Source organism: Camellia sinensis, chromosome 10 (assembly GCF_055761805.1).
Source record: "Camellia sinensis isolate YWXY chromosome 10, ASM5576180v1, whole genome shotgun sequence".
NCBI classification, from domain to species: Eukaryota; Viridiplantae; Streptophyta; class Magnoliopsida; order Ericales; family Theaceae; genus Camellia; species Camellia sinensis.
Window position 1 is genome coordinate 172161669 of NC_138970.1, and position 24500 is coordinate 172186168.

Below are 24500 nucleotides of genomic sequence, written 5' to 3' on the forward strand. Positions count from 1 at the left end.
TAGGGCACATATGTAAGCAACAAAAATGACGTCAGACGTGAGTGCATATGTCACCAAATTCAGATCATTCCATCCCTCGACCGACCGGCCTACACGTCTCTTCTGCGCCGTTGATGGGATCTAAGAAGCATGCATAAGATTTAAGGCAAACTGTAAGGCTGGTAGATCCAATCTCTTCAAAACGTGTACATAAATTACCATGACAATCATCTTGTGCTGATGCATATACCTTCGGTTTTTTGAATTAATAAAAACATAAAAAGCGGACGAGTTCAAAAAAATATCACGAACAAACAAACTTTAATTCACCAAAGTTGACTTGATTTTCACAAGTGTCTGAATAAACTTTGCTAGTAAACATCAACTTCTACAAGGACACACAAGAATTTGCTCAAGTAGCTATTTGTTTGGATAGGGGCAATTTAACTCTCCTATAGGGCTCATTTTGCCCACAAAAGTGCAAAATCATGCGAGTTTGTAGAGATTGAAAACACCAACAGGTGGAAGTGGATTTTCACATAAGTCTTAGTTCATACTCGCCGGCCATGGTTATGTATCTCACCCACGGAAGAGCCTGGTAGCCGCTTTTCTCGATAATCTTTAGGTAACGAACCTACAAAACACAACATTTACATAAATAAAGGATATTATTTTATTATGGTTGTTACGTTACGTTCAGGACCAAACTGGGCATCCAGTGGAACCAAACAGCAGGAATGCGTCATCATGAAAAGTCACCAAAGCAGTTTCCCCAACCAACTTGAATAAAATAAAATAAATTTCAAAGTTAAAACCACTGGCACTGTTCACTACTCAGAACAAGAACAAGACCAGAACTAGGGCAAGTAGGCATCAACCCCTTTGCTTAAGGTTTAGAAGTTTCACATCCCAGCAGCATAAAGCAGCAAGCAAGAATCAGAACAATTATGATACATTGGTTCAATCATGCTCAATCACTAACATCTGTGGAAAACCACATCTCTAAGAAGTTCAACAGGCTATTCCATTCTAAAAAGAAATACAGTGCAGGAGCAGGAATACCACTTCAACAAGCACAGCTTCTGTCAATGGCTAATGACAAATTACAGTGCCAAAATGGCTGAGACAGACAGAGAGTAGTTTGGCCTTTTTTTTTATCCACATCTGTGAATTTAAAAAGCAGGTTGGCCCTTTTAATGCAGAGTCAAAAGGAAGTAATATTGAAATAGGTAGTTACAGGGGAGCAGTCCTTCACAGTCATTCATGGCCTCTGTTGGGAGGACAAGCATTTCAGGGCATAATGAAACCCAAAAAAAAAGAGTCATACAAAATGCAGATTTATGTATCCTGCAATCCTGGGAAGTGAGTGAAATAGTATTCTCAGTCCAGCAACCAGCCTTTTTTTTTAAAATTTATTTTTTATTTGTTGATTTGATCAAGGAGAGCAGAGCAGTAATGGTAGGTGCATGGCTACATGGACGTAACAGGGAGTGATATCCTGCATCAGATTTGAGTGTTCAACCACAGTGAGCCTTATAAGTCACCATGAATCCTCCAGAATTAGGCCCTTTCGCTGACTTGTATGTGGGTTTGGACTCATAGGCCAGGGTGGGTGTTGGTGGGCGTTGTGATCTTTAAAAAACTTGTGTTCCACATCAAGTATGAATCCTCCCACCACCTCATTGGAACACAAGGTTTGGTTTGGTTTTGGTTTATCATTCCTGATTGGAACACAAGGTTTGGTTTTATCCATTCCACCTTTGTCTAGATAGATTAAAAAAATGCGAAAAAAGACGCAAACACAGCAGACACAGAAAGAATGAAGCATTGCAGATATAAATGCAACAATAGCTGAATTTTCTACTCAATAAAAAATTTTAAAAAAAATTTTTAAAAAATTGTATTTGAGAGGGGAAACCTGGATTCCTGAAACAGTAAAATATGGTATCTCAAACTTCACACGTATAGGAGCTTTTCTCTCAGGAGCTGCGTCTTCAGATGTTATACTGGGAAGAGTAAACTCCGCTCTAAGCATATATTCCTAAATTGAATTTGAAAAGAGTGTCAAAATCCCATGTCAAAATTGCAAGTGGAAAAGATACCGTAGCCCCACATAACCAATAGCCATGAACAAGAAATTACTAGCAAACAATACACCGAGAAAAATTTGAGGTAAACTCTCACCTTACCACCAGGAAAAGATTTAATTTTCCAGATCAAAGCATCCTTTTCTGGTGCATATGAAGCAGATCCCAATGATGTCCGAACATTTGGGTTGGTAGCATCGGCTGGAACAGGCAACTCAATCTCAACATTTGTAGCAGTGCTGTAAAATTGATTCAATTCATGAATTAGTTAAGAAAAATCTAATGATCAGGCATTTCAAACAGCCCAAGCAATTGACCCATAAATCCTTAGCCATACCTACGCTCCTTAAATTGGCTACGTGCTTTCACCGTAATCTCCATACGACTTCTAGAATGACTTTCAACGTGAGCTTCCACCCATACCAGAGGCTTTACCTGAAAACAAATAATAATCTTCATAAAGAAAAAAAAAAAAAAAAAATAGAAAAACAAAAAGAAAAGAGAGGAAGAGAGAAGTTTCTAAAACACAGGGCAAAAACCTGTGTACTGAGTCTATATGTCATGAGATCAAAAGATCCATCAGGAGGTATAAAGGCTATTGTCCGATCATTTTCAAATCGTGCCAAACGCACACACCTAAGACAAAAGTGGGCATTAGCTTTGGAATAGACTGATTAGCATTTGTGTCCAACACTCCAACATATTTCCTGGCCAAACAACAAAATACAAATAAACCAGAGAGTTAAGTTATGTACTGATGAAACTTGATGTCATCCAAATCAATGGCCTTTCCTTTCGTCGCTCGCCCTTGCGCCTCCAACAACACCCTGTCATTTAGCCCAAGCTTACACTCAGGCATACCACTGCAAAAGATGAAGGATGATTACTATATGGTTTTCGATAGTCATCAGAATGAATAAAAGCTCAGCGAGGATGAAAAACTTTGGAATGCAATCCACTGCTCTCATTCATTTTACATGGACCAATGTACAAATCCCATGTTTATCAGTTTGTTTGCTTTATGAGAGGATATAGAGATCATCAAACACGCATCGCCATAAGCACAAGCTTTGCAGCCCTCACGAGCAAGATTAGAAAGTAACAGATTTCCAAAGAAAATGAGGACTGTGGCAAGTATCTAGGTCCAAATATACAAGCACTACATTCACATGCATATGCAGAATTGAATTTTCTGTATACAAGATGACTTAAGCACATGTATACGCAGATTGGAATTTTTACATAAAATGAATTCCTCAAACTCAACTCTTCCTCGCGGAAATCTGCAGTTTCTTCTTCTTCTTCTTCCTCAAACTCAACTCTTCATCATTTTATTTTTAAAATTTTAAGGAGAATTGTTTGTCCAATAGAGTTGAAGGTCCAGATCAGAGGTAGGAAACATGAAATTGTTATTCTGGTATTGGATTACCAGCTAATATATGTTTTCTTTCAACTAACATAACACTACTAATAATTGAAGTTAAGCAAATGTGCATTTCTCTTGCATGGAAATAATTCATTTAAACTAAACCCAAAATAAATTAGTTAAATTCATCCAAATTTGAGTTAAAAAGTGTACTCATGAGAAATATACTTCATTAAGATTTTAAGGTGCTTATTCTGACAACTCTCTGATACCCAACCCTCCAACAGAAAATCAATAAACAAATTAAGGAAAAACAAGAGTTTTAGAATTATGATTTGAAAATAGAGTTGTATTTTGAGTTTGTGAGTTTGTAAGTTTGTGAGTTTTGGAATTATGATTTAAGTGTGTAAAATTTGTTTGGTTATGAGTTTTGAAAAGAGTTTTGAACTAAGTTCGAAATTTTTGATGTGACATATGATATTTGATTAAAAAATTTACAACTCATAACCAAACACACAATCCAAAATTCTATTAAAAACTCATAAAAAATTTTAAAAAATTTCGAAAATATTTTTTATTTAAAATATAAAAATAACATGTGCCAAAAAAAAAAAACACGAACACTGTTCCGGTCAACCGGTCGGACGTCCAGGAGGATGACCGGGTAGACGTATTTTCAAAGTGGGTGTGGAATCAAATTTTGAAAACTCTAACCAAACACCACACTCAAACCAAGGGGTGGAATCAACTTTTTAAAGCCTTACCAAACACTGCCAAAAAGCTTCAATTAAAGACTTCCTTTGCCCCTACGAAACTCTTAGACGTGAAATGGCATTATTAACGCGCAGCCTCCAATTGGATATCCATTATTAAGAACGGTTGCCACTATTTTAGGCTACAAAAGTTGATGAATTTACCAGGAAGCCAAGTTTGTCAGCTCGTGGCAATCACAAATCATGGCACAATGACAACAAAAGTCCATCTCTATGCAATCTCAGTGGGCCTATGTGGCCAAACACCATCCTTACAGAACAGCTCAAATCGCATCATAACTTCTGCACAAGTACATAATATTAATTGCATATTTTAACAAAATCAAGTTTTGCCCAATATTGACATGTTAGTATTCAACATAAAATGTTATTTGTCAAGGACCAGGCTGGGCAAGCTGCCTTCTAGTATTCTAATCAAACCTTGATCTGCATATCTATACATCCATATGACAGACTCCAGACCTTAGGGTCTGGATGCAACAAGCAGATAAGGCAATGTGACCAACTCTTTAGTTAGTATATAGATAATTAATGAGCCTAGCATGATATCTTAATTTTAGGATTATAATAAACTCAAACCAGTAAACCCTCCAGCAGAGCGAAGAATTTTTGGATTCTATAATTACTCAAGGATTCAACCTGTGTTCTTCCATGAAACACAAAAATATTCATGCAGTGACAAACCATAATATATTACTAGTAAAGCAATGCTTGTTAGGCTGTAAGATCTTGAATGAAGAAAAGATCTTGCAACAGAAATGAATTTACTGGGTAGCATCTTCCTAACAAATAACAAACTAGGATATCTTAAACAACCAGCATTAGTGTTTGCTTTTCCTACAAGTATTTCAGTACTAGATTTGTGATGTGTGATAGGCTCTCAAATAAAATAAACAGGAACCATAGACATTCATGCTCAGGTGTACAGATAATCGATGTAGATTTACTGCAGCCATAAAATTGTTATCATCTCATGCCCTTGTTCACTACACATGCATGCATATCCTTAAGCCAAACTTACAGTGGAGCGGATGAATTACAAAGAATGGAGAACAAAACAGGTATAAAGGAAGTTCAGATTGTTCTTGCTTAGCCACTGAGTAATCTAAACAAATTTTGCAAGCAGGTTGGCAACATACCTCAAGTAAGTTCGCATCTTTAATGCACCAACAACATCTGACCTAATTATTTGCCCATTGGTGTTGACAAGTATATTAACACTCTCTACAACATCCAAGAATACCTGAGCAAGGAAAAAAAATGAAATAATCCAGTGGCTTCAATATCAGTTAATATCTCTCACAAGAATACACGTACTTCATTCTTTTTATAATTTATGCCGTCACTGCGCCAAGACACAGCATTTGTCACAGCCATAGGTGGCCTCTGTGTCACTTCCATCCTATAAGCATCGGTCTTAATAAATTCACTTAGAATCTTTGCTTCAGTGTATTGAGGGTAGCCAAAGTCCATCATCTCATCAAGTAGTTCGTACTACCAAATGAAAAAGCATCAGTAAAGCTTCTTCCAATCAATTGTTAGTATCACAATCAAAACAAAGGACCTTCTTGATAGAAAAAGGAATTGATAAATTAACTCACCACTACAACAAAGTTATCTCTAAGTGATTCCTCTTCTAACTCTTCAAAATAATGCTTAAAGACCTACCAACCAAAACATGTATAATTAAATTTGCAAAACTGATTCATCAAAGAAGAAAGCATTAGTCAAAGCATAAATCTTTAATCACAATAGGGGCTTACATCAACTACCCGGTGCAGAAAGAGAAGAAGACTAGCAGCATTGCAGTTCTGTCTTGATGCGGTCATGAGATAGACATTGTTGTGCTGTACAAATAAGTAGGTGACACCATCATCGTATGCAACTGGATCTTGAGACCCCGGATCACCCTGCAAACCATATGTCCCAGTGTCAGCGTTTTACATTTTCTTAGAATGATGGGAGAAAAAATAAATAAAAATCAACACAATTAGTGCTTTCATCCAAATTGAGCTCAAATGTGCACGTATTTCATCCAAATCAATAATATAGTATTGTCTAATCAAGCATCTCACAATTTTTTATTCTTTTTTCCCTCACATTTTGCTCTGTAATCTCAGGAACCAAAAATGTCTACAAGCTAAACAGAGCTTAAAAAAAAAAAAAAATTTGCAAAATCAGTAATATAGCATCATTTAATTCACCATCTCACAAAAAAAATTTCTCCTTGAATTTTCCTATGTTTTCTCAGGAATCAAACGTGTTTACAAGCTAAATAGAAAACTCTAGCTAATAAATCATCCAAATTGAGCTCAAATGAGCACATACTTAATCCAAATCAAATAACATAGCATCATTTAATCGAGCATCTCACAATTTTCTCCTCGCATTTTCCTCAGTTTTCTCAGCAATCAAACTTGTCTACAAGCTAAATAATAAGTTCTAGCTAACAAATAATCGAAATTGGTCTCAAATGGGCACATACTTCATCAATCGAGCATATCACAAATTTCTCTTCTTCTTTTTTTCTCGCATTTTCCTCGGTTTTCTAAGCAACCAAACTTGTCTACTCCAATTAATCAACTGGACTTTGGATTTGGAAATAAAAATTGCTTGAAAACAAGTACAAACAAAGCATAGAATAGAAACGAAGCGAAAACGAACATCTTTGTCGATGAGCTTGGTGAAGAAGCGCTCGGCCTGAACGGCAGAGACATCGCCACGGAAGTCTCGCCAAACCAGAACGCGGCCCTTGATGTCCAGAAGGAAGAGCGCCGAGGCCGCCCCTGCCATGGATGCTAGCCTAGGGTTTCTTCCAATCGCCAGATCAGAGAGATTGTTGATGAAGCTCAATTGCTCCCACCCTCTGTGAATGAGTTAGCTACAGTTGGGAACTGTTTGGGAATTTTTTTATTTTTTCAATTTTGCGCAAATTACAAATACATCCCTAAAATACTAGGGTCTGAAAATTATAACCCTTATATGGCATAACCTATTTTAGTCAATCTTTTTATCTTTTTTGAGTCACATCAATCAACATCTTCTCTTTACTTTTCTATGTATCTTTTTATAAAAAGTTAAAAAATACACTTATTTAGAACATCCTAAATCACCCCGCATCTACTGAAATTTTTAATTTCATAATAAATGATCTTTTTTATTAATCAATTAGTAATTTTTCATGATATCAAAATTTTGTTTTAATTAATAATTCAAATAATTTTATCATTGTATAAAAGGGCAGTTAGGAATTTAATTTTGTAGTGAATTTTGTTAAATAAAAAATTATAACAAGGTGGTATTTGTCATTTTTCAAATCAGAGAGAGCAATTTATGTTTTAAGTAAATATCAAGAAGTGTATTTATAATTTACCCAAAATTGAATTTATTCTCTTGACTTTTACACATCTTTTTTATAAAAAATCAAAGATAAATTACAAATGCATCCCCTTACATTTGCTTAATATATGAATTATGTTTTGTAATTTTGAAAATTATATCATACCTTCCAAACAAATGGTCCTTGTAATCAATAAATCATCAACTCAAATTATGTCCAAAATATATTTTCATTAAAAATTCAAATAATTTTATTATTTTATAAGAGAATAGTTATGAATTTTATTTTTTTACTTAATTTCATTAAATAAAAAATTATGATAATAGAATATTTATAATTTTTCATATCACAGGAGATAATATGTAATTTTTGTAGTAATTTATCTAATTCTTTTTGCTATTTGAGTCCCTCTTTAAACGATTCCTTATTTTTGATAGTATGAATGTTTATTTTGTGGGGGTATAATATAATAATAATTTTTTTATTTTATTTTATTACATTTTTCTTTAATTATTATAAATCTTTTTAGATAAATTATCAATAGATCCTAATAATTGGACTTAATTACCATCAAGTTCTAGTAAAATCGTCGCTAAAAATATCTTTTTTGTAATAATTTTTTACATGTCTCTAAAAATTGACAATTAGTGTCTTTTTTTTTGTTACGATTTTTATAAATTGTCGTTAAAATTTACAATTAGTGACTTTTTGTGACAATTTTTTCTAATTGTCATTGAAAGTTTTTTGTAATAATTTTTTTAAACTGTCATTAAAATTTATAATTAGTGATTTTTTTGTGAAAATTTTCAAACTGTTACTGAAAATTAACAATTAGTTATATTTTTTAATAGTGTCTGATGAAAAGCGTCATTAATTATCATAAGATCTTTTGGACAATAAATTCACATTTTTAGAACCTACACATAAGTCCTCCTTTATTTTTTAAAACATATTTTTAATTTAAAATTTTGATACTTTTGTAAAATAATAGATTTAGTTAAGTTTCCTCAACTCTTCTTTGAATTTTTAAAAAAGTTAAAACTTTTGATAAAAATAAATTAAAAAAAAAACTATTTTTAATATTTAAAAAATTACTTTCACCTCAAAAATGAAAAAATTACATGAAAATGATGAGCCATTTTTTATTTCTTTTTACCAAATTAGTATTTAAATTTTTTTGAGAAACGGATTTAGAACCGAGAAAAAATGTCAACCCCATCCCTCTCCTTAGCTTTAGTACTATTTGGGGTTCGCATCATCAACTTAATTTTTGAATAAATTACTTTTTTTTAATCAGTACAAAAAAGAGTTTCTAACGACTTGTGAAGTGAAAATCAATCTGCTTACTTAGTCACTTGAGCTGAAGGACGAGAGATTGCCTTTTGAGGCTTACTTTTGAATGGAATAAAGAAATTCATGTTAAATACACTTACACTTAGGAATGACAACGGGACGAGGTGGGACCGACGATCATACTCCCCGTCCTCGATCTCTGAAGGTACAAAATTTTCCGTCTCCATTCCCGATCCTCAATGGAAAACCCATTAGCCCCTCCGCCTCCGCCCCGCCCCCTAACGGGGATCGGGTTTCCCCGACTCCGAAAAATCCTCGAATTTTTTTTTTTTTTTTTGGTTAGATCTCATACTGGCAAGAACTCCCCAGTTTCTTATCAAGCCAGTATGAGAGTTTTCAAATGTAAGGATCCTGCAACACATAGTTTTAATTCACAAACTACAACCAATTGGCCATATATGCCAAGTCACATCATCGATTAGTCTTACATGGAAGGTGCAGAAGAGAAAAAATATCATGTAGCAACCAAACAAACAGAGGGACCAGAAAAATTGAAACCTAGAGGACCAAAAAAATTTGTTCATTAGACACACACACACACACACATATATATATATAGACCACAGATCTGCTTCTTCTTGACCATATCGATGAGTTGCTCAGATTTCTTGGAGGTTTGTTATTGAATTAACCAAATCTAACTGTTTTACAAAACCAATTAACAAAACCATAGATGAATTATAGACATGAGTGAGAGAGAGAGAGAAAGAGAGAGAGAGAGAGAGAGAAAAATCGCGAGAGAGAAGACGGAGAGGCGGTTGTCTCTATCTGTTGAGTGATTGTGTAATGGTTTAAGGTTTGGTTTATATATATAGAGGTAAAATGGTAATTTTACATCGGGGCGGGGCCAGGGACGGGGACTGGACATTTATCCCTATCCCCGGTCCAAAACTAATCAGGGATTGATTTTTGAATACCATCTCCGTCTCGTCAGGGGTATTTTTTGAAAAACGTCGCTTAAATCGGGGTCGGGGGGTCAGGTTCCCATCGGGCCGGGTTCAAATTGCCATCCCTACCTATACTTGTGTTCAATTATTATAAACAAAATTTGTAAAAAATTGACTAATAGACAACATGCAGAAACAATCTTCTGTGTAAAATAAATAACTTGAAACAAATAAAACAAATAAAAATAAATTACTTACAGAATTTATTTTACCGAAATGTAAAAGTACAAAAAGATCAAGTCGAGTGTGTAACACTCTGTCCTTAAGGCAGATTCGCCTCGCGTCGGTGCTTACGGATAAAAGGCGTCTATCTCCCAAGATACAATGATTTTCACAAATTGTAGTAGCACTCCAAACAATTTGTACGACGAACAAAACCTATGTTCTAAACTCTCTGAAATTTTTTCCATAAAACTAGTATGTAGAATAATGCAAAAAGAACAAAAATTCAAAGCAACAAGAGAATTTCTGAATACCAAACTGCTGGAAATGATGTAGTATTTATAGGCAAAAATAGGGGACCTTTAGATCTGTCTGAACTGGTGCAAAAGGGATGAACAAATCTGTTTTCAAACTGGAACAGGTGCAATTCGAATTTGAATAGATCTGCTGGCAGTTTTGGACAGACAATTGCTAGGCAGTTTAAATTTGTTAAAAACAGTTTATATGTTGGGAATTTTGTGTAATTTGGACTTGGAAGAGGCACAATTTTTGGACAAAAAATTTGAATTCAAATACATTTTGAAATACAAATAAATTTTGTCCAAAAAACTAATGTTAGAACTAACTCGACCTACAACCCACACCTGCGCCCGGCACAGCGGCAACGGCGCGTGTGTGGTGGTTTGGGCTAAGGTTCACATTGTCCATAACTTCTCCTTTCTACAAATGTAGGGTGTCCCTTGGGGCCCAACCCAAGTGTTGTCACCTAGAACTTATATATATACACAAGTTCTCTTAAAGTTTCAATATGGGACAACCCATTTCAAGGAAACCCATATTTTATTTCTTGAATTGTCTATTCCATGAACCCGAAAATGACGTCAAGTTCTCATTCACTCATAAATGGTTTTGACGAATTGTCTTTACCGTGTGACTTGCCATGCGATAAGAAACACGTCACCTCTTTAGACTCACCTCAAAAGACGTGTAGACCCCACTCAAATTTGGGCTCAAAGTTAGCCCAAAATAAGCCTATAAAACCATTATTTCCAACAATCCCCCACATGAATAGAATTTGACGGAAAGAAAATACAACAACATGATCTAATTATAGAGAATACAAAAATTGGAAATATTCTGTAAAGAATAGGTAGTTTTTGGCTTTGAACCTTCCCTTGTGAGACACTATCGGATTTGCTAGTTAATCAGTGAACATTATGTCTTGAACTGTTCAGTCGTTTGTGCAAACCAAGAAAATAGAACTCACACAGTATATTACCAGACACAGTTTAGTCCTCACTATTGTGTTCATTTTGGCCCTGAACAATCTAGTCTTTTACGAGTGCTCTAGAGAATTATAGCCCTTTACAAATCTCATGGAACCGGCCCGTTCACACTCATATAGATGATTCTTATGAAAAGTATCCTGTCATACTCCACCAGGTATACCTAGATATAAAAATCATTAAAAATATTACTTAACCTAAAACGCTGCAGACATCACTATTTCATCATAAAAATGGGTAGGAGTTTAACTCCCCAGTAATCCTTTTGAGTCATACACAACTCGGTTATCTCTTTGAACCTAGATCTTGGGATCTCCAATCAACTAGGTTGGGTTATCGTTGTGGTAACTCTTATTTAATAGGCTTAAGTCTCATTCCCCTCGATGAATTCTCAACTAACTATCTTGCTAACCCTTTGGTTAGTGGATCAAGTATGTTGTCTTTAGATTTCACATATTCAATGAAATAATTCCATTAGAGAGTAATTGTCTCACGGTGTTATGTCGATGACGAATGTGTCGTGACTTACCGTTATATATATGACTATGTGCTCTACCAATTGTTGATTGACTATCACAATGTATGCATATAACAGACACCAGTTTTGGCCACATTGAAATATCTTCAAGGAATTGGTGAAGCCATTCTGCCTCTTTCCCAACTTTATCTAAAGCTATGAATTCTGATTCCATAGTAGGCCTAGCAGTGCAAGTCTGTTTGGAAGATTTTCAAGATACAGCCACCCCACCAAGATTAAAGACATACCCACTGGTGGACTTTGAGTCTTTAATATTCGATATCTAGTTTGCATCACAGTATCCTTCAAGTACTGTTGGATATTTAGTATAATTCAACCGAATGTTACGAGTAAATCAGAGATATCTTAGAACCCTTATAATTGTTTTCCAGTGTTCTACTCTTGGATTACTCATATATTTACTTAATTTACTTACTGCATAGGCTATATCTAGGCGAGTGCAGTTCATAAAGTACATTAAGGTTCCAATAATTTGGGCATACTCTAATTGAGAAATACTTTCATGTACATTCTTAAAAAGAAACAAATTAACACCCACAGGTGTTCTAGCAAGATAATCATCATCTTTGTTGAATTTGTCAAGTATCTTCTCAATGTAATGAGATTGTGACAAAGCATTACCTTCTGATGTTTTGATAATTTTCATACCAAGTATTACGTCAGCATTTCTCGTGTCCTTCATATCAAAATGTTTATTCAATATTTTCTTGGTAGTTTTAATCATTTTACTATTACTACCTATGATGAGTATATCATCAACATAAAAACATACTATAGTATAACCGTTGCTAGTGTTTTTAATATAAACACATTTGTCACATTCATTAATTTTGAATCCATTTGACATTATTGCTTTGTCAAATTTCTCATGCCATTGCTTTGACACTTGTTTTAAACGATATAATGATTTAACCAATTTACACACTTTATTTTTTTTTCCTGAAGCAGAAAATCCTTCTGGTTATTCCATGTAAATTTGTTCATCTAACTCACAAGATTTTGAGGTTCTAGCACGTTTACTACGCCTAGGTTCCTCTTCCTCATTTTGATCTATCTCTTGCTCTTGCTCTTGTTGTTGATCATGACTAGTAATAGCATCATAAGATCTTTTATTAGTACTAGTCTCTTGTCCAGTCTTGTTTGGAAATACATGTTTAAAGAATGATGTATTCCAAAATTCAATAATAGTATTTACATGCATTTCGGAATGTTCTGATTTATGAATCAAAAACCGATATGCACTACTATTTTTGGCATAACCAATGAAAATGCAATCAATGATTTTAGGACCTATCTTAGTCTTTTTAGGATTAGGAATAGCCATTTTAGCCAAACACCCCCACACTTTTAAGTATTTGTAGGATGGTACTCTCCCATACCACATTTCATAAGGTGTTTGATTCACTTTCTTTCAGGGTACTTTATTAAGTACATAATTAGCAGAAAGTATTGCTTCTCCTCACAAGTTCTGAGGTAATCCAGAACTTATTAACATGACATTCATCGTTTCTTTTAAAGTCATATTTTTCCTTTTAGCAATTCTATTTTGCTGAGGTGAGTAAGAAGCAGTGGTTTGATGAATTATTCCAAGTTCTTTACAAAATTCACCAAAAGGTGATTCATATTCACCACCTCTATCACTTCTAAGTTTTTTTAATTTTCTTACTAAGTTAATTTTCAACTTCATTCTTATATTGAATGAAAGTTTTCAAAGCTTCATTCTTGGTTCGAATTAAATAAACATAACTATATCTAATATAGTCATCTATGAAAGTGATAAAATATTTTTTCTCACCTCTAGTTTGAATTGATTTAAAATAAAAAAATGTCACTATGAATCAATTCAAGTGGCTCCGTACTTCGTTCAATTGAATGAAAAGGAGTTTTAGTTAATTTTGCCTCAATGCAAATTTCACATTTATGATTTAAATTAATGTCAAATTTAGGTAAACATTCCATATTAATTAATCTACGCAAAGATCCATAATTAACATATCCTAGTCTACCATATTATAAATTTGAAGACTCAATCAAGTAAGAAGAAGATGTATTTTTATTAATAACAGAGCGTACAACAGTCATTACATTTATTTTGAAAAGACCATCAGACATGTAACCTTTTCTTACATACATCCCGTTCTTAGTAATTACAAATTTATCACTCTCAAACACTAGTCTAAACCCATTTTTACTCAACAAAGATCCACAAACAAGATTATTGCGAATGTCCAGTACATGCAATACATTATTGAGAATAAGTTCCTTTTCAGATGTCATCTTTAGAATAATCTTTCTTTGTCTTTCAACTTTAGAAGTTGAAAAGTTGCCAATAAAAAGTTGTTCATCGTTGTCCACTACTGAATAAGATGTGAACATCTTTTTGTCAGCACAGATGTGGCGAGTAGCACTAACGTCCACCCACAATTCTTTAGGATTTCCGATAAGGTTTGCCTCGGAAACAACTGTAGAAAGATTTATGTCCTCAACACCATTGGAAATTCTGTCCACTTCGGTTATGTTGGCTTTAGTAGGCTTCTTACTTAATCTTCTTTTGCCTTTGCATTTGCTACAGCAATCTTTGGCCTAATGTCCCTCTTTGTCACAGATGTAACATTTGCCATTGAACTTGTACTTCTTAGGTTCCCTTCCTTTAGAGCCTTGTGCGGAACTTTCTCCAGAATACTTCCGTTTCTTTGCTTTTGGAGCATGTTTCACCACATTTGCCTTAGACCCCATTAGATGCTTATCACCCGCTTCTCAAATTGCAGTTGTCCTCCTCAATCCTCAAACTCACAATAAATTCCTCCAAAGTCATTTATTTGCGCTTGTGTTTGAGGTAGTTCTTGAATTCCTTCCAGCCTTATGGTAATTTTTCAATTAAGGCAGCAACTTGGAAAGATTCACTAAGAGACATGTTTTCTGCATGAATGTCATACAGAATGAGTTGAAGATCTTGAACTTGGCTTATCACAGTCTTATAATCAACCATCACAAAATCCAAGAATTTGTCAACCACAAATTTCTTTGAGTTAGCATCTTCTATTTTGTACTTTTTCTCTAAAGACTCTCATAGTTCCTTTGTCGTCTTGATAGGGCTATAGACGTTGTATAGTGTGTTGTCAAGTCCGTTCAATATGTATAGCAAAGGAAATCAACATGTTTTCAAACATCGACCGTAGTAACCACTTGCTAGTCGATTTTATCTTCTTTCAGAGTATGAGCATTTTCACGAAGAAAACGAGTCAGGTTCAAAATAGTAAGATAAAATAACATTTTCTGCTACCATCTTTTAAAATTAGTTCCTGAGAACTTTTCTGGCTTCTCACCGTGATTGACTGGCACAGTCACAACCGAAGGAGGGGTTGGCGCAATTGCAGCTACCATATTAGTACTTGTTTAAGCATTAGTTTGACCAGTTTCAATAGTCATGAATTCTAAATTATAAAACAACATTATAATTAAAATTTTATACTCCACAGAAAATTTAAACCGAAATCGTAGAATTAAATTCTGTAAAAAAAAAAAAAAAAAAAAAAAAAAAAAAAAAAAAAAAAAAAACAACAACAACAACAACAACAACAACAACAACAATTGTAACTTTATTTCCAATTAATTTGAAAATAAAATAAAATTTTATTTAAACAAATTAATTCCATACAGAAAATTAAATTTTTGTAACACTTCAAAAATTCAAATGCTGAAATAGAATTTTAATTAATGAAAACTCAGAAATTATTTCTGAAAACCAAAATTAATTTCTGACCAATTTCACAAATAAATATTCTGAATTGTTAATGACTACCACTATATTACTACTAGTTGTCAAAGAAAATAAACAGTATATTACTACTATTTGTTTTTCCAGCCAGAATATTATTTTGTAAAACCACATAAAATAATTTCTGTGAAAAGAAGAAAGAAAAAAGGAAACAAACGAAAAATTTTGTATAAACAGAATAATTCGAATCTGTCTTAAGATTGTAGGAACAATCTTCTGTGAAAAATAAATAACTTGAAACAAATCAACCAAATAAAAATAAATTACTTGCAGAATTTATTTTACCGAAATGTAAAAGTACAAAAAGATCAAGTTGAGTGTGTGACACTCTATCCTTAAGACAGATTCGCCTCACTTCGGTGCTTACGGATAAAAGGCGTCTATCTCCCAAGATACAATGATCTTCACAAATTGTAGTAGTACTCCAAACAATTTGTACGGTGAACAAAACCTGTGTTATAAACTCTTTGAAATTTTTCCCATAAAACTAATATGTAGAATAAGGCAAAGAGAGCAAAAATTCAAAGTAACAAGGGAATTTTTGAATACCAAACTACTGGAACTGATGTAGTGTTTATAGGAAAAATAGGTGACCTTTAGATCTGTCCGAATAGGTGCAAAAGGGATGAACATATTTGTTTTCAAATTGGAACAGGTGCAGTTCGAATTTGAATAGATTTGCTGGCAGTTTTGGACATATAAGTGCTGGGCAGTTTAAATCTGTTAAAAACAATTTATCTGTTGGGAATTTTGTGGAATTCGGACTTGGAAGAGGCACAATTTTTGGACAAAAAATTTGAATTCAAATAATTTCCTGCAAGAATTTGAAAAAATTCAAATAAATTTTGTTCAAAAAATTAATGTTAGAATCAACCAGACCCACAACCCGCGCCCGGCACTGCGGCGGCGCGCGTGTAGTGGTTTGGGGTAAGGTTCACATTGTCCATAACTCCTCCTTTCTACAAACATAGAGTGCCCTTTGAAGCCCAACCCAAGTGTTGCCACCTAGAGTTTATATACATACACATGCTCTTTTAAAGTTTCAATGTAGGACAAGCCATTTCAAAAAAACCCTACATTTTACTTCTTGAATTGTCTATTCCACGAATCCGAAAATGACATCAAGTTCTCATTGACTGATAAATGGTTTTAACAAACCGTCTTCACCATGTGATTTGCCATGCAGTAAAGAACACGTCACCTCTTTGGACCCACCTCAAAAGACGTATAGATCCCACTCAAATTTGGGCTCAAAATTAGCCTAAAATAAAGCTATAAAACCATTATTTCCAACACAACATTCGGATAAAGATGTAATTTTATTTTTGTCTAAAATCTTAGCACGGATCTAAGCCACAGTCCCCTCAGATAGATCGAATGAAAAAAAAGGGACAAAAGATAATTTTTATTGTTATAGTTTGGGAACTAGAAGCTGAACTACCTTTTGATTTTCTCCGAAGATGGCCAAGGGAAAGAACAAAAAAATAAAATAAAATAAAATGTAAAAAAATAAAATAAAGGCACTAGCTGCAATCAAACTCAGCACAATTTGTAAACTATGAAAAAGGCTATTTAAATAACAAGTTGGTATATTAAATTGTCTCAATACATTAAACAGTAATTACACGTGTTTTTTTTTCCTTAACTTTTTTTTTTTTTTGGTTCTAAAGCTCTTAAATCTTCATAGTCTTGAATATGAATCATACATACACAGATGATAAATTATTCTGGTATCAATAGACACCTCACATAGTGCCATCAATCACACCACCACCACCTCTTCTTTGTGTCCCTAAAAAAATTAAAATTACATGATCAAGAACCAAAGATTTTCATCTTCCACTAAAGACTCCACTAAAAACATGGCTGTCTCCTCCTAGTGATGCTTCCCACTCAACTGAGGAAACCAAAATTTGAGACAATGCCACAACTATCTCTCTCATCTCTGGTCTATTGATTGCATCTTCACTTATGCACCAGTCTGCTAGCTCTGCCATCTGCAAGAGTGTAAGATCATATGTTATATCAGTAATTCATATGTAAGAGTGAGGTTAGACCGGTCTGATTCTGTGACCAATTTCTATAGTACACACATCTTATTTTAATGTATATATATATATATATATATGGAGCAACATGAGTCTTAATAATCAATCTAGGTGTTTACATTACATCTCCAAGACATGTTTGTTATGGGAAACATTATTGAACATGGGCTAGGAGTAGAAGCACATTTAGGGTTTATTTGGTGAAATTTTTTTAAAATTAAAAATTGATAAGTAAAAAGTAAAAGTTAAAAATCCATCCCAAGTTTAAATAATTAATTTTTTCAGTTTATTTAAATTATTTCTATCTCACAATCTATTAGCATTCTAAAAAAAGAGAAAGACAATAAGTAATTCCAATAAGTTGCATCAAACAATACCTTAATTGTTATGCAGCTTGTAAGTTGGTCCGGACCTATTTTACCTGGAACGTAGATCATTCTAGTACGGGGTACGGGGAACAGGAAAGGGAACGTGGTATGCCACATTCTCTAAAATGTGGTACGATAAAGGTAGAGTTGTATATATAATATACTTGCGAATTTAAGGTATTTTTAGAGTAATTTCTTTTAACTATTAGGCATCTAATAAAATTTTGTTTTTATTCTTCATATGGCAAAATATTTCTATGAGTATTATGATCCATTTTTTATGTTTTTTCTTGTCAAAACTTAACTTACCTTAGATTTTAATCTATTATATTTGATTTTTTCCTCCTAAAGAAACATTTAAGGAAATTTATTGGAAAAAAACTTTTGGGTCCATTTCAGGTTGCTAAATTTACCGTTTTGAAACGGAAGTGTACCATATTTTGAAACGTGCATACCAATACGTAATTTGCTACGGTATCAACGTTTTCTAGTAACATAGGTCCGGACACCCGATTATCAAAAAATTTACCTTGTATACATCCTCCATGTGGTAGCTTCCTTTAAGATTGCCATCTATTATGGATAGCAATGCAGTCTCTGGTACCTTATCTTGGAAAATCTTGTTTACCTGATCATGTAATTGAATCAAACTTAGTTGCCTCATTACAATGAGGACTAATTGCTTCAAATTGCATCAAGAACACTGAGAAATTTACCAGTATGTATTTACCTTATCTGATAGTGATTTCGAATTCTAGTAAATAAAACACTAGTTAGGCTTACAAGAGTGATGAGTGATTTCATTTTGTTGGGCTCCCGATTGTCACGGATCAGCGCACGTTGACCTGTTATGAGCTCTGCTAGAACCACTCCAAATGCAAAAACATCGGTCTTAGTTGTCACTTGCAGCTCCTTCACAGATCTTTTTTTTTTTATTTTATTTTAAGAAGCGCAAAAAGAAGAAAATTAATGTTGAATCACATTTTACTAAGTGAAATCAGTAAAAATGTGAAAAATCATTGTGTGAATAAATGCAAGAGATGAGAACTTACTCGGGAGGAAGGTATCCCGGTGTTCCAACAAGCCGAGTTGCAATTAAATCATCCTCGTTCGTTCGTCCAACAAACTTTGCCAATCCAAAATCTGCAACCTGTAAAAAACATTGGATCAATTTAGCAAATCCAAAGAGCTGTGTTTGTTCATCTTAGGTAGTAAAACAAATAAAATCTTAAGTTTTCATTCTTTTCCTTGTTCTATGCTAGCTGATGCATTGGGATAAAGGATTAAATGAGATAATTACAATGAAAAAATAGAAACTTTTATGCATATTAGTTCCAGGTGTTCCTGTTTATGTAGAACAAATTCAAGAATAAGTAAACTAATCTCCAAGATGTAAGCAACATATATACTAAAATGAGTTGTGATGAATACCTTTGCTCTGAGCGTTTCATCGAGTAAGATGTTACTCGTCTTTATGTCACGGTGTACGTACCGTGCTTTAGTGTGATCATGAATATATTCAATACCCTTCGCAGCATCTAGCGCGATCTGTGTTCTTGCAGTCCAGGAAAGTGGCTGATGGCCTGTTTCAATAATTTAATGAGAATGAATAGACTATTTGTTTCTCAATTTTAGTTCAATTCTACAAAGGCGTTTAGCAATTGGAATAATTGATACAATGTGAAAATTTAAAAATAAAATTGCTACAATTAGAACTAGAAGGGCCAAATTGACAATAAACCAAATAACATTACAAGAACTGCAGGTGTAATTTGCCATAATTTTTATATGTATAGAGTATTATAATGAATTGGGACAGATTTCGAATTAAACAAAATAAACTAAATTTAGATTCGGATTATGCTAAAACCAGTCTGAATTCAATCTGTTGAGAGGCCTATGCTAAATAAATACCTTTGAGTAATGGATCATGAAGGTGATCACTGAGAGACCCATTTTGAATGTACTCATAAACCAAGTAGAGGTGGTCATCTCCACTGGCATATCCCAACAACTCCACCTACAAATACATATAGGCTTGATTGGTAAAAAAATGTTTGAACTTTGTGAAATCACATTAAATTTCATTTCGCAGATATGAAAATGTTACTTACCACATTAATGTGATGTATCTTGCACAAGACCTTGAGCTCTGCAAAGAACTCCTTGGACTTGCTAGATCTCATCTTCTTAATCGCAACTTCCTAAAAACAAACAGAATAGAATGCACAATGATAGAGATAATTAGGTTGACAAGTCCGGATTTCTTGAAATCAAAGCTCTGATACCACATTAGATCACCAATTGTCCTAAACACTTAAACTGTTAGGAAATGAGCCCAACAATGTATATCAAGCTAGCATAGCTAACGTGCGAGATAGATGAACTCGGGAAATAAAGGAAATAAGAAGACACGATAGAGACGGCCATACCTGTTCTCCTAGTACCCCAAAATACACGCTACCGTATCCACCCTCTCCGATTTTCCTAGTTTCATCGAAACAATTTGTGGCTGCTTCAATCTCCTCGAGACTGTATATGACTGGTCTTTCTGATTCAAAAACAGGAACATCTGTACACATGAAATCTCTTTTTGATGAGTTGATAATAGATTGGAATGACAAACAAAAGGGCAAATAGATTCTTTATTTTCTTGGACTTGGATTGTCTAACCTTCCATCTTTTCCTTATGCAGGAATTGGCTCTGCGAGGAGAAGAATTTGTTGGCAGTTGAGCTTTTCGATACTAATTTCGAATTTTTTTCGCTGTTTTTCCGATACATTTTTCTCCTGAAGAAGATCATGGCTAGTGTGCACGCTGAAAGTAATGCAACAGCTGATAGTATGCCAATTACTATAGTCCACTTGTGCCACTTTTTTGCTGATAAACCCAAAAAAAAAAACCCAAAAAAAAAAAAAAAGGAAAAAAAAGATGAAGAATACACTCAGAAACATATACGAGTCCTGCAAAAAAAATTCGAATCTTGTTGATGCAAATAGGCATATGTGTGATATTATTGTGTTTAATATTTTTTGGGAGTCAACAACAGGAAATGGTAGACATAATAGAAATGAAATGGATGGCCAAAACAGAATCACAATATCAGATCAGAAATTTTGAACATAGAATGAAAGAAGTAAATAAAGAGTGGTATCATAAACAATACTAACTAGGAAAATTATATCAGTAGTCATTTTTCCAAGTCGATCCTTACAATTTTAGTTGTCTCAGTTTGGTCCAATCAATAACGCCTGTTACTGAAAATTTTATGCAGGATCAAAATCGAACTCATTGAAACTGTATGGACCAAACGTAAGGACTATCAGTGTAATATGCCATATTAGTTTCATAAAACATAAATAGATAAAAAGCAGCAATTAATTGGAAATTCAAGCAATTTCCCGAACCTATATATATATTCATTAACTTTTTCAATTATGAATCCTCCTAATATTCCCCTATCATAAACACCAAATTGAACTGTAAACACGTGAAGAGTTTCCCTAGAGATCATATTCATTTATACAACAGGAGAAGAATTGGAGTAACTATGAAAAGAAAACAATTAAAGCTTGAACGAAAGTTCCTACTAACCGGCCTTCGGGGGTGGAATTCCATTCTTCTCCATGGGCACAAACAATACCCAACCGACATCAATAAACCCTGGATTCATAGACACTATTGTGTTAAGGTTGTCAATCTCACTTATTCTGGCCGATAGAAGAGTTGCAATATCCGATACAGTATCATGAAGCTGAACTGTGTAAGTCACCACAATCTGAGACTCATTTTCCACACATCCACACAAAAGATCTATTTGAACTTTTTCTCCTGCTTGATAAGACCCTTCTTCTCCCCCGTGCTTCCAAGCCTGCCCGCTATAGAAATCATCAGAAACGTGCACAAACGTGTCATTCGGCTGCAATGTATACACTGTGCTATAAAAATAGCCTTCAACGACCCCAGACGTGCTATTCACTTGTTTGCAAGAACATGGCACTGTTATTAAGTAGTGTTTGTGGTTGTTGCCATCAACAATTGGGCTAATCTGTGATGTGTTGACAGAGTATAAAGTGGTGATTTGTTCTTTGCTGAGATTGTTGTGTTGATAGAGTAAAGAAGTACAAGTGTTGATTCGCCTCAAGCAAGGAAGTTGGTTAACACCAGATGATTGGGAATAGACATCGGAGGCGAAAATTGTGACAAACAGAGTTATCAGAAGCGGCTGAAGAAAGGGAAGGGGTAGGAGATCCTTTGGAGCCATTGATTTGGGCATTCATTCATGTGAAGGAAAGAGAGAAAAAGAAATGGAATCGTGAAATTTTGAAAGTTGGGTAGTATTTTTCTTCTTTTCTTGTCTCACTTGTCATGACATTGGTGTTAGTTTTTGATACAAAGCTTATGGTTTATGGGTCCAGAGAGACTAACTTTCATATGGAAACTGCCGGTTCTGATATGGGTGCTAACAAAGAAAGAGACGACAAGTCCAAGCTTATAAATATTGATTTTGTAGTAAACAAGGACTCTAATAATAGTGAACTATATTAAAATTTTGTTATTAGTTGCATCCTTTAAGGTATTTTGTCGATGATTACAAGTTAATAATGGTGATAATATTTTGTCCGTGGTTCACCAAAATTGGGCACATCATTATTGGAATCAGCAAGGTAAAATGCGGCCGGAGGAGTGTGCACTACACATGTAAAAAGCCTTTGCTCATTTAAGCTTCGGCATCAGGCTGGGTGCAAAAAAGGTGTCCAACCTTGCCCGTAGACTAAGCCCAGTGGACTTTTCTATCGGGGCGAGATGGGCCGTGGGACAAAACCTTAGGTCCAAGCCCTATCCAATGGCCTTGACCCAGGTGGGCTTGCAAGTTGGCCACCAGGCTGTCTCATATATACTACTGAACTGGCTTGCAAGCTTAGCCCAACTAACCGAGATTCAGGGGTATTTTGGGTTTTTGCTTTTGGTTGGCAGGCCAGATCGAGTTTCAAATCCTAGGCCCAAGCCTAACCCAAGCTTCATTCAAGTCAGGCCAATTTACCCAGGGTACTGGCTTGGGCCAAATAAAAGCACTGGGGGCTAGGCTTGGTCACGAGCCTTCCAGTCAAATGATGACCTTTAGGCCATGTTTGTTTGGATGGACTGGATTAGCATTCCCATGATTAATAGTCCTAGGATTACGAATCCGTTGGATTATGTATCCTATCTTAACTAATAGTCAAGTTTAAAATAATTAGTCCGTACTTCAATTGTTTAATCAAATATCGGATTAATAATTTTATTGGACTATTAGTTCAATCCCAAACTCATGTCCACCCAAACAAACATGACCTAATTCATTGTTGTCATCTGGGTATTGCACCATATATGAGTGGTAATTTTAAGCTATGCCCACATGGTTGGCCTAGTGGCTAGGGGGATGAACATGAAAGCTTATGGGATAATTTTTGGCCGTTTCATGTTCAACTATTGTAGGGTCACAAAACACTCGGGCTTAACCAATACGCTATGAAGCACTAACACTTTAACATAGATATCATTGCCATGTTGAACATATATGAGACACGACACGGTTGGGACACACCAGGACACATATAAGACACATCATGTGACTTGTTCATTTTTTCAATAATTTTTTTTAGGGAACACGCTTTGGGACACAATGAAACCTTTTTTAATTTTTTAAAACTGATATTGAGGGTCATGTTATAATATTTGATAATATGAGGGTTGAATTTAAAAAAAAATATATATATATATATATATAAAACTCATATCAAATCATCAATAACACATCACAGATTTAATCACAATCGTGAAGTTAAGAGACTAACTTCTAACGATCTATGTAGCGTAACGCAATACATATTTAATGACTTATTTCAATTTAATTTATTTTTTACGTTAAAGTATTGTCAATTTTCATTAACTTTAATTATTTATGAATGTAATATTTGTATACATAAAAAAAGTTATTCAGTGTGTTTAGTTTGAATTTTTTGAATTAAGTTTTTTAGTTTTCGTATTTTTTTGTTTTTAATGAATATTTTTAAATTTTTAAATATTTTTTTTACTTTTTTAGATGCACCTTATTTAGATGTATCTAAAAAGTAAAAAATTTATGAAAAAATATTTTTAAAAATTAATAAATACATAAAAATACAAAAAATGTATTAAATTCTCGTTTTTTTTTTTTTGTATTTTTGATATTTAGTGAATTTTTAAAAGGTTTTTTTCACGATTTTTTTACTTTTCAGATATATTTATGTTAGGTATGTCTAAAAATTAAAAAAAAAATTGCTTAAAATATTAAAAAAATTTAGTAAAAATAAAAAAACATGAAAAACAAGAAAGTAAAATTTTCTAAAAAGTGTTTTTGAAAAATTCTAACTAAACAAAGTGTTATAACCTTACTATGGCTTATTTTGGAAAGACGGTAAAAAGTGACTTTTTGGCTTTTAACTAAGCTTTT

General features: G+C 33.9%; 2 protein-coding genes across 2 annotated transcripts; both read right to left on the minus strand.

Moving 5' to 3' along the window:
• Positions 1-281: 281 nt before the first annotated feature.
• Positions 282-7159, minus strand: LOC114301052 (AP-1 complex subunit mu-2). The gene is made up of 11 exons (XM_028245954.2): positions 6870-7159; positions 5969-6115; positions 5807-5869; positions 5523-5699; positions 5345-5448; positions 2822-2929; positions 2606-2702; positions 2404-2501; positions 2164-2305; positions 1898-2020; positions 282-613 (listed from the first exon to the last, which is right to left on the minus strand). The coding sequence occupies exons 1-11, from the start codon at positions 6996-6998 to the stop codon at positions 515-517; spliced, it is 1287 nt and encodes a 428-aa protein (XP_028101755.2). The 5' UTR covers positions 6999-7159; the 3' UTR covers positions 282-514.
• A 10174-nt stretch (positions 7160-17333) lies between these two features.
• On the minus strand, positions 17334-22305 carry LOC114301081 (lysM domain receptor-like kinase 3). Its single transcript, XM_028245988.2, is given in 10 exon segments — positions 17334-17606; positions 18555-18653; positions 18809-18947; positions 19078-19175; positions 19457-19608; positions 19940-20045; positions 20140-20229; positions 20458-20597; positions 20699-20905; positions 21575-22305. Coding segments are annotated over 10 exon segments (1923 nt in total). The 5' UTR covers positions 22302-22305; the 3' UTR covers positions 17334-17441.
• Positions 22306-24500: the final 2195 nt, after the last annotated feature.

Coding starts and splice junctions, on each gene's coding strand:
- LOC114301052 (XM_028245954.2), bottom strand. CDS start 6,998: ATGGCAGGGGCGGCCTCGGCGCTCTTCCTTCTGGACATCAAGGGCCGC. Junction 2,930..5,344: donor AAGATGCGAACTTACTTGAG/GTATGTTGCCAA, acceptor CATCTTTTGCAG/TGGTATGCCTGAGTGTAAGC. Junction 614..1,897: donor TTACTGTTTCAGGAATCCAG/GTTTCCCCTCTC, acceptor TGTGTTTTGTAG/GTTCGTTACCTAAAGATTAT.